The sequence below is a fragment of the Marmota monax genome, unplaced genomic scaffold (genome assembly GCF_021218885.2).
Source record: "Marmota monax isolate L192 unplaced genomic scaffold, Marmota_monax_Labrador192_F-V1.1 WCK01_AAM20220418_F8-fsc00178, whole genome shotgun sequence".
Lineage (NCBI taxonomy): Eukaryota > Metazoa > Chordata > Mammalia > Rodentia > Sciuridae > Marmota > Marmota monax.
In genome coordinates this window covers 647,152-662,678 of record NW_026694501.1, presented here as the reverse complement: position 1 = coordinate 662,678, position 15,527 = coordinate 647,152, and the positions used below count along the sequence as shown (strand labels likewise).

The following is a 15,527-nucleotide window of genomic DNA, read 5'->3' as shown; positions in this document are numbered from 1 at the left end:
CTGGACCCAGCCAAACCTCCTGAACTACGCTGAGCTTTGCAGTTATAGGAACCAATAAATCCCATTTACATGAAGGCCCATTTGAGTTCTGTGTCTTGCAGCTGTTAGTACCTGGCAGTAACTGTGCAGTTTCCAGCCCTCTGGGTCCTTCCACCTAATGACCTATTCCACCTCTCCAGTGGATGTCACTACTGCTGAAGGGCAGCAGCTCAGTGCTCCCCAAAGCCACACCCTTCCCTCTTCTACTTCCCCACCATGAATCCCAGCATTCTCTCACCAAATTCTCACCCATTCTTCAAGCCCCAATGAAGTTTCTTTGGCCTCAGGAAGCTCCTTCCTTGACTGTCAGGTTTCCTGCTGCCTGGCAGTTGGATTGGAAAGCCCTCAAGGATGGGGCTGTGTGTTAATATCCTGCACCCTCCGCATTGGGTCCAGTATATTTGGTGAATGAATGTTGACCCTTTGGCCTAATGAACCTAAGGACAAGAAAGGCCTGTCAACATAATAGAAATTGTGTGTGTGTGCTCACACGTGCAAATTTCCCTTGTTCCCAGTCGATCATGAGGCAAACAAGTGGGAAAGAATAAGGGACACCCTCTCCCCACTACAACAAAGCCTACAACCAACCACCCCAAGGTGATTCCGGAAGCTAACTCTCCACCAATAGGAGAGGCACTGGAAATCTGAGCGAGAGTGCCACAAGACAGGTGGAACACAGCAGGCAGGTGGAACACACCGGGCATCGGGGCATCGGGGCCACGTGTTCCATCTCACCACAGGAAAGGTCCCTTACAGGGCCAGTTGCCATTTTCTACAGACAAGGACAGGAACCTCTCAACAGGGCTGCCTACAGGCCCTGCACCCCTCAGGTCCCACTCTCAGGGACCTATACATCTCCTGAAACAAGCCGTAACACAATTAACCATTCCCACATGGTTAAGCTGAGGAGTCTCACCACCACGTGTCCTGCACAGTCAAACGTGCAGGCAAGTCCTCCATCACCGGGATCAGTGAACGCGTTGCTGAGGGAGCCGTCTTCTCCCACAGCAGTGAAGTCAAGCACTACAGTGAGGAACCCAGTAGTTCTTAGTTCCCAAACCTCTATCCCTAGCAGAGTGCCTTCACGTCCGTGTACCCATCAAAAAGTAGTCACGTTCTTTATTCCACACACTGCCCAACCTCCATCAAGGTGCTACTCCCACAAAAAACTGCACAAAGAGGAAGACCGCAGGTTATTTGAAAACAAGGGCCAGGAAGTTTATTAGTTCCTTTGTGTCTCCCTATAGAACCTGTGTCTCATTAGCATAGTGACCCAGAGCATGTACAACTGTGGGTGAGATGCCAGCTGGAGATCCTCTGGGTATGTGGTGAGGACATCCTTTCCCCTTGGCAACCACCACTTCCTGTTTCCCAAGGGCTTTTTACTGCTCCTCACGTGCCCCACCGAGGTGTGCAGTTGACTCTACCTTCCAACTGTGGAGTATGGATGCTCGCGGATTTGCAAGGACTGGGGTTATTGGGTCCCTATCTAGCCCCTGGCTGTGACTGCTGCTTCCCCTCCTCCTGGGGTGTCAGTCCCACCTGCTCACATTTTACACCAGGAGGCCCTCCTTCACACTGTCATGCCCATGGAGCTGGGTGCCTCCCTTCCCTCTCCCTGTGGCTTTTAGGGCATTCCATGGGCCTTCACCCCTTCTCCCACCAGATCCTGGTCCCCAGTGCGTTGTTGTCCTTGCCATTCCCTTGGTGGGAATGTCCTCTCCCCCTGAAGCTGCCTGTTCCTCTCCTCTGGAAAGGCGCTGTTTCTAGCTGTCCAGCAGACACCTCATGTCCCTCCACCCTCCTGTGCACAAGGCCTTCTCCTGAACTGAGGACATCAAAATCCCGGGAGACAGGATCCTGCCAATCACCGTGTTTCTCATGGAGGCTAATGGTGATTTGTGCATAACACAAGGGACCTTTCATATGAATGTCTGAGCAGGCAGAAAAGAACAAATTCCCAGCTCCTAATAAAGACGTGTACTCTCCCCAGAAAAAAAAAAAAAAAAAAAGACCATCTAAATCGGTCACTCCCCAAGGAAGCCCTAAGCCCTCTGTCACATACACTGGGGCCTAGGCTGTGGGTGGAGAGAATGGAGTGTGAGCAACACTAGTGCCCAGCACCACCTGGAAACGCCTCCTGCAGGTCATCCTGGAACCACTTACTCCCAGGCCTCCGTCAGCATCACGTCCTATGGCATCAATGGAAGGGCAGCTCTTCTGAGGCCACAGATGAAGCCTTCCTCCCCACAGTGAGGTTCAACAGCTCTCCTGCAGCACCCCAGGGAAGGCAGGGAGAAAGGGCTGGGGTGCCATCGACTGTGTCTAGCTGAAGGGCTTGGAAGTTTCCTGTGAGAAAGGTGTCAGGGCTAGGAGGCCCCTGGACGTACAAATGTCATGAAGCAGGCACACGCCAAGTCCCTTCTCACTGTTTTAAATCACAAGCCTCATCTATGTCCTCTGCTTTTCCGAGAGGAAGGGAACAGATCAAATTGGGAAAATTGTGACAGAAAAATGACAGGCAGTCATTGGCACTTACATTCTTATCTGTAGTTTCTGTTTTTTGTTTTGTTTTGCGTTTTAATTTTTTTTTTCCTAGAAAAGAAAAAACACAACCGGAGGGCTTTTTATGACAAACTATCAGTGTCAGGATGGCAGGGAAAGAAAGGCCAGAGGCATGGGAAGCCAATAAAAAGTGGGGTCCGAATCACGTGGAACGGTCCACAGGGCCGTGGCCAGGCCTTACGAGATGACCGTTCACTTTGGCATGCGAGTTTGGTGCCTGGCCTTCTGGCCTGCTCGCTCAGACACCCACACTCAGAAAGAGCTGGCCACACCTCAGAAACCTGCCAATGACAAACTCAGGACTTGACAGACAGACAGACTTATTAATTTAGCTCCTTGGCTCTGTGCTCAGGCATCACTCGGCAGCCTCTCCTGCCTACGGGACGGGTGTGCAGGAGTGGAGGCATCACCTCGGGGCACGCTTTGGCATCACAGCAGTGAACTCCAAGCAGCCACTCACTCGTGTGCAGACATGGTCCTCACCCACACCAGCATTTGTCCAGACATCCCCGGTCATTCTGGCCAAAGGCGGCCAGGGGCATGACAGTCCCCTTCTGCCACAGCTCAATGGCAGCATCCATTCTGCATTCTTGCTCCAACTGCTTATCACCTCAAGGATGGGAGGAGACTGGAATATGTTCTCTTTTTAGCTCAGCACTGGACATGGCTCCAGAGAACTGAGTACGGACAGCTCAGTCGTCTGGATCCAGGCTGGGGGTGTCTCCCATTTTCCCCATGTGATACTCCAGGTCTCAGGCAGAAAATTCTGCTAGATCTAGAGCAAACAAGGTAGCCAGAGCGATGGAGGGCAACAAAGAGCCAGGAGCACACTGCGACCAGAGTACATTCAAGAAGCGGGCAGGGGCATGCAGCGAGCTGTAGCCCAAGTCACATTCTAGGGGACACACGGAGTCTGAAGGCTGTAGGCAGGCCTGTTGCCTGGTCGGAGTTCCTATGTGGAGACAGGAGGGTCCTGCCCTGTGGCCCCTGTTCCTGAGCTGAGGCCAGGTTCCGTCTCAGTGCTGCAGTCCTGAGGAGCACCACGCTGGCCAGCCAGCCAGGCCACAGTCCTCAGCCCTCTGAGGCGTGCAGCAATGGTTCCACAGGAAGGCCCCAGGGAGCCGCCATTACTGGGAGGAGGGAGCCAGGAGAGAGGGGCTGCATTCTTCTAGGAGATACTCAGGGAGGGCCACCAGGGCTCAGAAGGAGCTGTGGTCCAAACTATTGCAGAGCCAAAAGGGATGGGATTCATTTCTGAAAAATGATAATAGCCTTGTCCGTATTTTAAAAAGAGAATATGGTGGTTGTTGCTTGGTTTTGTTTTTTCCTTGCATTTTAAAATGCGAAGGGGCTGGGAGATGGAGTCCCCTTCACACTGGTCCTATATAGGCACCAGAAGGCGCGGGCTCCTGCCAGGTCCTGCTCTCCTTGCCTGGCTCCCACCACAGAAGCCAGGGTGGGCAGGGAGGGCGGCCCTCTACTCCCCGATGACGGTGGTTCCTTTTCCCTTTAAGCCAGAGCCCGCGAGGAGAAGTCCAAAGACTAAAGTGCAGAGAATCCAGGGAGTGGACAGCCTGGGACTAGGGCACACCAAGGAGGAAGGAGGTGGTCAACAAGGAGCCACAGCTGCGGAACAAGCTCAGAGCCTGGTGACTCGAGTCTGCCAACATGGTCCCCTTTCTCTCTTGGGCCCTGTTGACAATTTCTCTCTCTGGGAATGTCCACTATTAGTAGCTCCCCAGGGAGTCCTGGTCCCAAAGATGTGGCCCACGATGGGGGAACACTTATCTGACCATCCCTGGTTGGTAGTGACTAGTGAATGGAAGGGAACAGAGGGTGGCGGAAAGGAGAAGGCATTATATAAAGTTGCTGGATCCCAGCTTTTGGGAGGAGGGACACGTGGACAACCCTAAAGGCAGAATCTCTCCTGGGGAAGGTTTGGTGAGGATGGTCAGGGTCCTACTGGTGAGGCCTATTGGGGAAGCAGGCCCTCTGGGTGTGAGAGGAGCTGCAGCGCTGGGGGAGGGGCTGTGGAGGAAGAGCCCAGCTGGCATTAGGGTGTGTAGGCAGGGGGTGGTTGGAATTGGTTGATGACTTCATACTCTGCGGGATAGGGCTCGTTCTCCTCCATCTCAGAAAGCAGCTCCAGAGCCTGCTCTTCTTCCTCTGTAGGGTAGTGGCGCAGAAGATTGGCTGCGGTGGCCAAGATTGAGGCTCCACCAGCTCCTGCCACCAGGTAGAAGCTAACTGCAAAGGTGACGTAGACCTGGGAGCCATGGTACTTCTTATGTTGCTGCTGCTGGGCCAGGATGAGTTCAGAAGCCCAGTAAGAAAATCCGATGACGGTGGCACACTGCAGGACTGGGGGACAGAGGGACAGCAAGAAGGGGGATTAGCAGATGCCCTGTGGCTAGGACGCTTGAGGACTAATCATAGCCTCTTGCTCCATTCTAAGTAGGGGCCTGCCTGGCCCCAGTCCCTGCAAGGAGTTCTACGGCCCAGGGCTAGGAACAGCTATCTGACTCCGACTAGACCAGGCAGATTCTCTGTCTAAAGAATTTGCAGTTGGGATACTAAGGTGCCTGGGTATGCTGGGGACCTAAAAAGAAGATATAAGAATATAAGGGCTGAGATTGTGGCTCAGTGGTAGAGTGCTTGCCTCGAATGTATGAGGCACTGGGTTCGATCCTCAGCACCACATAAAATAAATAAATAAATAAAATAAAGGTATTGTGTCCATCTAAAACTAAAAAAAAAAAAAAAGAACATAAAATGTGGGAGCTAGAGTTGGCTGGCACTACCATTAAATCAAACACACACACCAGCCCAGCCTCTGCAAAGGCCGGCCTGCAGAGAAGGAGAGCCCGCTGTGCTCTCAGGGGAAGTACAGGGCTGTGGCCTGGTTCCTTCCTTGCTCTTTCCAGGTCCTAAGCTCGAGTCAGCTTCAGCTGCTATTTTTGGAGAGCTGAGGGGGTCTCTCGCAAGATTCTAACACTATCCCGTCTCCAGCAGTGCCCAGCAGGCTCGTGCTCCCTGCAAGTCCATCTGCAAATGGCTGGAGCAAGCTGCTAACACCCAGTGAGTGCTCTGAGGGCAAGAGCTCGGCACTCGAGCACCTGGAGTGATGTCTGCCTGCAGAAATGAGTCCCACCTGCCATTCCCACTCTGTGCCAGGTCCTCCCCTAGAATAGCAGGCCCTGGGCTTACCAGTGAGGATATGGGCAAAGGCATAGCGACGCGTGATCTTCAGGGCTGGGTGTTTGGGCCCAAAGACATCCAGAAGGAAGGCGGAGAGGCTGCACAGAATGCCCAGGAAGCAGAAGGCAGCAATGACCCGCAGGAGCAGCACTGTCTGGGGGTTCATGCAGAAATCTGTGGGAGGAGAACCAAAGCTTCAGGCCCCAATCACACCCTGGCATGGGCAGCACCCCACCCCCACCATCCTGTGAAGCCAGGGAGCCCTAGAGGACACTGGCTTGGCTCCTGCACGAGCTGGTCTGCAGAGAGGAGGGACAATCTCCACGGCTGCAGACAGGAACCTTGGGTCCCTGTTCCCATGTACCTTAAGGCTCCTCTTGCAGCATTCCCCTGCACTCTATGTGCCATGCCCTTCTCAGTGTTTTTAAAGGTCCTGGCAATTAATGAATGTGGTATGTTAACCCATTCTGCTAAAGGATGCTTGGGGCTCGTGGGGAAAGTCCACTATCACCTGAGCAGAGACAGAAAGGCTAAGGCCAGAGGTCAGTCAATACTGACCCTCTACTTACTCATTCCTTCCCTTTTGTACCAAAAAGAAGTTGAACCTGAAGACAGTAAATGAAATAAGCAAACCCAGGACAAATACTGTCTGAGTTCCCTTATATGAGACACCTGAAATAGTCAAATTCCTAGAGACAGAAAGTGGAATGCCAGGGAGAGTAGCGTGTGTTATAATGTGTAGAGTTTCAATATGGGATGATGAGGAAATTCTGGAAAGAACAGTGGTGATGTTTGTGCAACGTGTGAACATTCTTTATGTCATTGAACTGAAAACCAAAAATGATTAAAATAGTAAAAAATAATTTTTTGTACCAGGGATTGAACCCAGAGTGCTTAACCTAACCACATCCCTAGCTCTTTTTTATATTTTATTTTGAGACAGGGACCCATTAAGTTGCTTAGAGCCTTGCTAAGTTGCTGAGGCTGGCTTTGAATTTGCAATCCTCCTGCCTCAGCCTCCTGAGCTGCTGGGATTACGGGTGTGCAACACCATGCCCAGCTAAAATGGCAAATTTTGTTATTTTTAAATTTTACCACAATAAAAAATAAATAAAATGAAAAGGGGAAAAAGTTGAAGGTGTTTAGAGAAATCAGTAACTAAAAGAAAGTATTAAATGATGCAGAAAGACAGTAGACAGCACAGCCCATTTGCTTTCACTCCCTCCCTGAACCCTACAGAACAAGACTTTTTAACAAAGCATAGACCCAAAGAGAAGGGGGCTGGGAAATGAAATTATGAAACTAGATTCACACCACAAAGCCCCAAAAGGCTCAGAAATTAATGGACGTCGCCAAGGTGCACGCATGCTCCCCCTAAATGAGAGAGAACAAAGGAAAGAGAAGATGGGGAGGCAGAGCAATACTCAGAGCCATGGTGAAGGCAGGTCCCAGGGTGACAACCAGGCGTCCGACACAGGGACTTACTCTTTCTCTCAGAACTTTAGCATCATTTATTAACTACACAACACTGTTTGTTTTAATAGCCATGCAAACTTCCAAAGCTTCTAGAAGCACAGAATAAAATACAGTCTGATCCCAAAAGAAGTCAGATCATGATTAAGTACTTTAAGTATTAATAAAAGTTGAAAATGACCAGGCACAGTGGCACATGTCATTCCAGCTTCTTGGGAAGTTGGGGCAGGAGAATCCCAAGTCTAATGCCAGTCTCAGTGAGAACCCATCTCAAAATAAAAAGGGCTGTGGATGTGCACCAGTGGTAGAGCACTTGCCTACCACATGAGGCCCTGGGTTCCATCCTAAGTACTGGAGGCAGGGGGAAGGAAATGGATTTTGCTGACCTATCTGTAATCCCAGCTACTTGGGAGGAGGATTGCATGTCTGAGGCCAGCCTGGGCAATTTAGCAAGACCCTGTCTCAAAATTAAAAAAAAAAAAAAAACATAAAAAAAAAATGGTTAGGGAGCTCAATGGTTAAGCACTCCTAGATTCAATCCCTGGTACCAAAAAAAAAAAAAAAAAGGTTGGGGTGTATGGATGTACCTCTCAGTGGTCGAGCCCCGCTGAGTTTAATACCCAGTACAGCAAAACTAAAGAAAGTCATGGGCCTTAATTTCCTCTCCCCCCTCTTCCAGGTGTTGGCCAGCTCTTTCATTCAGGCCACAGGTCAACAAATGATTTTAAAAAACCTGGAAAAGGCTGGCCAGACTTAGGGTACAGGATCTCTTCCCAAATCTTGGTCAGGATGAGTCTGTGGGTGGTGATAATCAAGCCCTCATACACATCGATGTATCTTGGGTGCTGGTTGATAGCATGTTTCAGGCCCCCAGAGGTCTGATTTCTACGTCTGGAACAGGGCTGAGAAATCTGGATTTTGACAAGCACTGCAGGTAACCCTCGGGCACATGGTCCAAGCCTTCTCTCCAAGAAATACTGTCCCAGATCCCAGAGGAAAGTGGAAGGATGAAAGAAAAGTCCAGGAGTGAGGGGCAGGGGACCCAAACCCAACAAAGCCGACTCAACTCAGCAGTTGCCCCATCATGGGGTCTTGGGCAGAGGGAGGCGCTGGACCTTTGTGACTGACAGGTATACCCTACCTCAGGCTCAGAATTCTTCATTCAAATGCTAGCTGGACCAGGACAAGGTTCATGTGCTTCCATCTGGTTTTGGGTCACTCATTGAGCTGTCCTTAGGGATGTCATGATCTCATCTGCTGACCATCTGTTTGGGGCTTGAACAGCCAGCCCCAGTGACGGCGAAGCACTGCCAGGGAGCGAGAGCTCTGCCCGCAGCTGGACCAGCCTGTAGTGCATCCAGCCCCTGCACAGCTGAGACGGCGTGGCAGGGCTGCAGGAGTCCCAAAACCCACAGCCCTTGATGAAAGAAATGCCTAGGAGGCAGGGGCTGCCCCTGCTTTGCTCTGATTACTGCTAGTAGCTGAGATGGCTCTTCTCAGGGTCTGTGCAGTACTTGGGGGGGTGTGGTCCTCTGCTGCTTCCAGGAATGCCCTGAAAGAGGCAGGCTGCTCTGCAGCAGGTCACATTGGGTTCTACTCGCATTACTCAATGCAGCCAGGCAACGAGTGAAGAAAGGGATCCGCGGGGCTTCAAAAAGACTGTTTTGCTGCTTCCGCTCACTGGTGAGCATAGGATGCTCATTTTATTATCCTTAAAAATGTGCACCTATTGGGGTTGGGGATGTGGCTCAAGTGATAGCGCGCTCACCTAGCATGCGTGAGGCACTGGGTTTGATTCTCAGTACCACATAAAAACAAAATAAAGATATTAAAAATAAATAAATAAAGGTCCATTGACAACTAAAAAAAAAATTAAAAATGTGCACTTATTATACACACTTCTATATGCCTGGGGTTCAAAATACATTTATTTTAATAATAAGGAAAATATGCACGTGATTAAAGTTTCACAGAGGATGTCCCCCGCTTCCAGATATCCACCAGCCCCTGGCCAGAGGCAAACACGGAGGGAGGTGCCCCGCATACCCCTGAGGGAAGAGCCAGCACACCCAGAGTCTAATGTTTTCTTAGTTCATCCTGCCACCACCTGGGGGTGGTTCACCACCCAGCTCAGATGAGGAGTCAGGGCTCCAGGAATTAAGTGATTTTCTCCAGGTCAGAGTGACTTCACACCCTGCCCTGTGCTGCTTGGAATCACTGAGCCCCAGTCAGCTGCTTTGGAGATAATCAATCAAATCCTAAAGAGGCGCCTGGAGTGAACGGGTCAGGGGCTGACAAATGCTGCCAGAGCGTCCTCAGCAGCAGCTTGCTGGGCTGCTAAAGGAACAGCTTGCAGCAGGAAATCTCAAGGAAAAAAGAAAGGCAAGAAAGGTTAGGGTCATTAAATAACCGGAAGTGCTCATATGGGGACGTACTGGGCAGCATCTGCTTCGTGTGGTGTTTGAGCCTCTGCAGCACTATGGGCCAGGAGTCCACTTCTGGGTAATGGTCAGGACACCAGGAAGATTCTGGACCTGCTGCCAGATCCTACAGGTTACCTTGAGCAAGTACTTGACTGCCCTCAGCCTCTTTCTCTCATGGATCAAATGAAAGCAATAATATCTGCTCCTGTCCCAGTCACAGGGTGCAATGAAGGGCCAGCTGATTCCTTGCCGATGACAGAGCAGCCACCTGTTCTGTTACTGTCAGGGGCTGTTACAACTGGGCCACAGCAACACCACCCAGTGTGTTTTTCTTACACCAACTTTTTGGACCACACAGTTGTCATGTGTGGGTCAGAAGAGGTGTCCACCAAAATCAGATGGAGGGCTCACTCATCAGAACCACAGCGTGGCTCAGAGAAGGGGCTTTCCATCTGAACCTCAGGCAGATTTGCCAGCTGCCTTTCTACACCCCAAAGCTGTGAGGAAGCCCTAAGATTTCATGCACATGCTTATCTCCACTGGATAGCCTCCTAAATTTCCTTTTTTTTTTTTTTTTGCAGTGCTGGGGATCGAACCCAGGGTCTTGTGCATGCGAGGCAAGCACTCTACCAACTGAGCTATATCCCCAGCCCATGCCCTAAGATTTCAGAAGAAACAAATTGTGAACTTCCTTTTGCATGACGATAATGGATGATCCAGGAGCCTGCTGCCATGTCTCCGATGGGACTTTTATTGAGAGGTCTCAGCACACAGAAAGGCAGCAGAGTTATCCCAGACCACTGAGGATTCAGTTCAGTGTTTTCCCTGGGGACATGGCCTTACTGTGTCTTGCTTCCCTTCCTACACAGCAGCAGGCAGGGCAGGCAACAGTACCTGCTCTCTCTCCAGAGGAGGACTAGAGACACAGGCCCCAAGGGCTATGTAGGTGTGACTTTATTTGTGGAAGAGGAAGGGCACGTGGGGCAAGGCCCTGATTTTAAATTCAAGCAGTGGTTAGGTCCACCATACTCTGGTGAAACACACACCCTGTCCTCCAGTTGTGCTCTAGCCTGTTTATTTTGTTAAACACTGCTTGACTGTCCCCTCGAGTCACCAGGAAAGAAGGCAGCTGCTATGTAATAGGATCCCAGGGAGCTGACTTTGCCCAAGGTCACTGGTGAGTCACAGGGCTGGATTTGTTTTGAAGGCCCTGGCTCTTCCTGTCTACCTGCCCATTACTCTAACCCCCTCCTGACCCACGTGGGCTGTAGGCAGGAAGGCTATAGTGGCTTCTGACCAGCTTCCTGCTGTTGTCCCACCTCCCTCCTCCTCATCAGGTCCCTGTGAGTTAGAGGCACTTCCCCACTGTCCCAGTCCCTCTGTGTGTGCATGGTCCTACCTGCCAGCCTCTCCTCGCTGACTTTCTTAGCTTCTAGACACATCTCAGACAGGCCTCCAACAGGGCCCTCTAGTGTCCAGCCAGGTCTTTCCCATAGACAGCAATGATGCTAGTCCAGATGACTAAGGTCAGGCCCTGCAGGGCCTTGCAGTGCCAGCTGCCTCATTACCACCCGCAGGTACACAGGCCCTCTCAGGAAAGCCCTGCATCCTCCAGTGGCTGCTGTCAATCGTAAGTCACCTGATTCCAAATTCCAAACTTCCTCATTCTCCAAAGGTGCTTCCTGAGGCTGTTCATGGAGCTGTCCTGGCTGGCCTCACGGGAGAGACAGAAAGGGGGTATGAGTCACCCCTTCCCCAGGTCTGAATATTGCTCTGAACCCAGAGCCAAGTTCAAGAGCTATGTGGTGAGCAGGCAGCCCTTGGGGGATGGAAGAATTTAGGACAGAACCTTCTGAGCTGGGCTGCACTTGTTAAAGCCTCTTTGGTTGAGTGGAGGATGAGTGGCTTTGCCTTGGGATCACCAACCTGAGCCTGATCACTGAGGCAGAGGGGGACAAAGAGCACAGCTTTGGCTGGGCTTGTGGTCAAAATTCAACCAGAACGGGGAAGTGATAAGCCTTGGGCAGCTCTGATTGAAAGAAACAAAACTGAACACACTAAGGCGGGTGGTAATAGGAATGGATTTCGGCATCAATGCCACCCAGATTAGCTGTGTGCTCCTGAGCAGATTACCCAATGTACCTGAGCTGAGACGGTTGTAAAGAGGGGATGATGACCATACCTACCAAAAAAGATGTTTAGCAGAAACTGAAAGGTGACATAGAGTGTATTTAACATAATGCCAACACTGGCGCTGGTGCGGCCAGCTGGCCTGCCCCACTCCTCATGGCACGAGGAAGCCTGGCAGGTCTGTTCTTCCCCTGGAAGCATCTATCCATCTGTGCCCCGCAGCTCTGCTCCTCTTGAGATGGGAAATATCCCAGGGTCAAGTTTCACTATCTGTCAGGTCCTGAGGATCAGCATGGTCGCCCAGGATGTGACCTGTCTGAAAGCTCACTGGATACCGAAACCAACAGGTAACGAAAAGGGAGAGGAGGAGCAATCAGGGACTTCCTGATTCTTTGCCTTCTCCTGTTTCTGTGACAGCTCACAAAGCACCACTGCCAACTCTCCTGTGAACAGACACCACGTGTTCCTGCTTGCACTGGACAAGGAGACAGCCACGGGCAAGCCACAGAAACAAGCCATGGGTTAAGACCTCTAAACACAGAGCAGAAGTAATGTAAAGGTTAAGGTAACAGATTTTACGTAAGATAAAATCTGTTCTGCATAATTTCTTAGAAAGGGTAAATACATATGTGAACATAGGAGAAACTACACCAAGAACTTCTTTTTATTTATTTTTCACATGCCTTTGACAAGGATGCACACTAAGGCAAGGTCATTCTTTTTTTTGGGGGGGGTGGTGCCAAGAATTAAACTTTGGGCACTTGGCCACTAAGCCACACCCCAGCCCTATTTTGTATTTTACTTAGAGACAGGGTCTCACTGAGTTGTTTAGCGCCTCGAATTTTCTGAGGCTGACTTTGAACTTGTGATCCTCCTACACGATCTTCGTATCTCAGCCTACCCAGCCACTGGGACTACAGGCGTGTGCAACCACGCCTGGCTTGTGAGATTATTCTTTGACAGTTACAGTAAACAGAATAAAAACCTTAAATGAGAAACAGAATCGCTGTACATTGGTGTCACAGATCGGAGGGAGTCTCAGCTAGGCACCCAGCTGGGTCGCCTTGGGGAGATCACTTCACTGTTTTGAGACAACAGCTTCCTGGATTTCTGAAATAAGGATGTGGGACCAGACTGCCTCTCCCTTGGTCATGTGAATTTTATGAACTCCCACACCCAGGATGATCTTCAAAGAGGAAGCACCATGAATTCTCCCTGTTTGTAGGTGACACGGAACCCCTGAAACCCCATGGGGTGAAGTGCAAAAGGTCTGGAGGAAGTGGTAGGAAGGTGGCAACTGTACTTCCCAGAAGGCAGATGCAGGGGGAATGTGCTGAGGGGAAGATCATGCAGATTCACTTGAATTTGATGGCCCTTGTGCCATCAAATGATATGGAAAAAGCTGCACATCCCCAGGCCTCCATTGGTTTTAAAGAGCCAACCCAGGCCAGGGCACCATTCAGGGTGAAATCTGGAAGCAAACCAGAAGTCCCCAGCCTGTTCTCTATATAAAATCATCCAAAAGCCTCTAAAACTCAAGAGAAGCAAAGCATTAAGAGAATGATCAGAGGGCTGGGGTTATGGCTCAGTGGTAGCCTGCGAGGCCCTAAGTTTGATCCTCAACACTACATAAAAATAAATAAATAAATAAAGATGATTCATGTCCAACTAAAAAATAAATATTAAAAAGAGAGAGAGAGAATGATCACAGAAAGACAGCATTAGGCTACTACAGAATAAGGTTTCTCAGCATAGATCTGCAGATATGGTATATGACCCAATGCACAGAGGGGAAATAAGACCTTTTCACCAAATTCCAGGGCTTGAATCCTTCAAGAGACAACATACAGATATCTAACAGGAAGGGCTTCTAATACCCGGGCAGCAGATATCTGGAATACATCACAACCAGGGAGAGGCACAGAAGGAAACAGGAAGACCTTTAAGAATGGTTGATAAATGGGGTGATAAACTGTGATGTTTCTAAGGGATGTTTGGGGGTTCACTGACCATTTTTAGCTTAAAAATCTGATAGTATAGTCCTACCCTCACACTACACAGCCTTTACCCCCACTAATGGAGGCAGGACAAGGCAGGATGAGCCACAGAGCTTCTTGAGACAGGCCCTTTTGTGGGCTCTGAACTCCTGCCTTGCCAAGTAAAGAGAACAGTCATTTTCTTTTGCCTACCTGAATGAGAAAACAACAAAGCAACTTTACCTCAGTTAGGCTACTTATAAGAGGTTCAGGAGCCAAATTCCAACTGTTTGTTGGCAATGGAACTGACTTCTGATGTCCCAAAATGCCATGGACCCCCTTTTACTTTGAGAAAAGTACAAATACCATAGAATTAAAATATTTTTTAAAACCTAGTCATATTAAAAATTCCTTTTTTTCTCCATCAATCAGGCTGACCCAAAGCTGCTTTCCTGTATCTCAAAGGTTCCTTAGAAGAGTATGGCTAATCATGACCCTTATCTTTTCTCCCTTTTCTCCACATATAGCGCCCTTCCATGGGCAGAATCCTAAAATAACAAGGAGTCCGGATTAGCATAGCTGTGAGGAGTAGGTGCTTAGCTGAAGAACATTAGAATTAATTAGAGGTCGGACCCCATACAGAGCCACCTGGTGGGCATGGACACCAAGAAGGAACGGGTTGTTTTCTTCAACCAAGTGCTACCCCCTCCCCCCAATTATCTCTGCTTCAGCTAGTCCCACATACTGCACGCCCCCTGGCCCGGAGGGCAGGAGCACGGCGCCCTCACCTTTCAGCAGGTCCGGGTGCACGTAGCCCAGCACGTCCGAGACCCCCAGCTCCTGGCGGGAACAGGTGCCTCCGTGGATGTGCAACCAGGCAGGCTCAGCGAGGGCAGTGCACAGCGCCGTGATAGACAGGGCGCCAGGCAGGGCCGAGGCCAGGCTACGCTCCGGCTGCTTGGGCAGAGCGCTGCCTCCCGGACTCCTCCGCCGGCGCCCGCCGGGCAGCCCTGCGCCTCCAGGGGCATACATGCCCGGGGCTGCCCACCGTCGCTCTGCGGTCGCTGCTGGTCGCCGCCGACCTCCGCGGGGCGCGCAGAGCCTGCCTGTCCCTGTCCCGGGAAGGAGAGCGATGCACTGGGTTACCGGCGCGAGGCTGTAAGAGCCGAAACCAGGGGGTGGGGGGTGGGACCCAGGGCGGAGCGGAGGCTGGAGGACTGCGGGATTCGGGGGGCGGGGACGGGGGACTCTGGATTAGAGATGCGGGACCTAGGCAGAGAGACGGTCGGGGACCAGGTGGGGTCTGGGCACACCGGGACAGAGAAGGCGGAGGTACTGGGGATCGACCACTGGTGGTGGTATGTCTGCACCCCGGACTCGGGGCCAGAAGGTGCCCAGGGTCGGAGGACGCGGCTGGGCCGCGGGGATCCGGGACCGATGGTCGGGGACCGGCATTTTGGGGTACAACCTGCGCGGAAAAAAAGACCCTCCCCATTCTGCCCCCTGCTTCTCACCGGTTAGCAGGCCTCAGGGCTGGAATGGCGCCGCTCCGCCCCGTCACGGGCTTCTTAGCTGCCGGGGGCCGAGCTATCCCAGGCCCCAATCCCGCAACGCCCAGACCGACCCGGTCCGATGCACTTCCGGCTTCCTCCTCCTGGGCCACCACCTCCTCCGGCGTCGGGCCCCGTCCCCCGCGCGCGTCACGGCGTGCGCGCGCCGCCGG

General features: G+C 51.3%; 1 protein-coding gene across 2 annotated transcripts; it reads right to left on the bottom strand.

The window, feature by feature from the left end:
- Positions 1–1,232: 1,232 nt before the first annotated feature.
- On the bottom strand, positions 1,233–15,468 carry Tmem127 (transmembrane protein 127). 2 transcript variants are annotated; one of them, XM_046420046.2, is made up of 4 exons: positions 15,319–15,468; positions 14,593–14,916; positions 5,812–5,976; positions 1,233–4,965 (listed from the first exon to the last, which is right to left on the bottom strand). In XM_046420046.2, the coding sequence occupies exons 2-4, from the start codon at positions 14,834–14,836 to the stop codon at positions 4,658–4,660; spliced, it is 717 nt and encodes a 238-aa protein (XP_046276002.1). In that variant the 5' UTR covers positions 14,837–14,916; positions 15,319–15,468; the 3' UTR covers positions 1,233–4,657. The 2 variants fall into 2 exon arrangements, with proteins under 2 accessions (XP_046276002.1, XP_058427377.1); XM_058571394.1 differs by lacking the exon at positions 14,593–14,916 and having other exon boundaries at positions 15,319–15,465.
- Positions 15,469–15,527: the final 59 nt, after the last annotated feature.

Excerpts from the sequence above, each read along its gene's own strand:
- Tmem127 (XM_046420046.2), bottom strand. The coding sequence starts at position 14,836 with ATGTATGCCCCTGGAGGCGCAGGGCTGCCCGGCGGGCGCCGGCGGAGG. Across the intron at positions 5,977-14,592 it reads GCACCCGGACCTGCTGAAAG|ATTTCTGCATGAACCCCCAG; the intron begins GTGAGGGCGCCG and ends CTCCTCCCACAG. Across the intron at positions 4,966-5,811 it reads CTTTGCCCATATCCTCACTG|TCCTGCAGTGTGCCACCGTC; the intron begins GTAAGCCCAGGG and ends TCTGTCCCCCAG.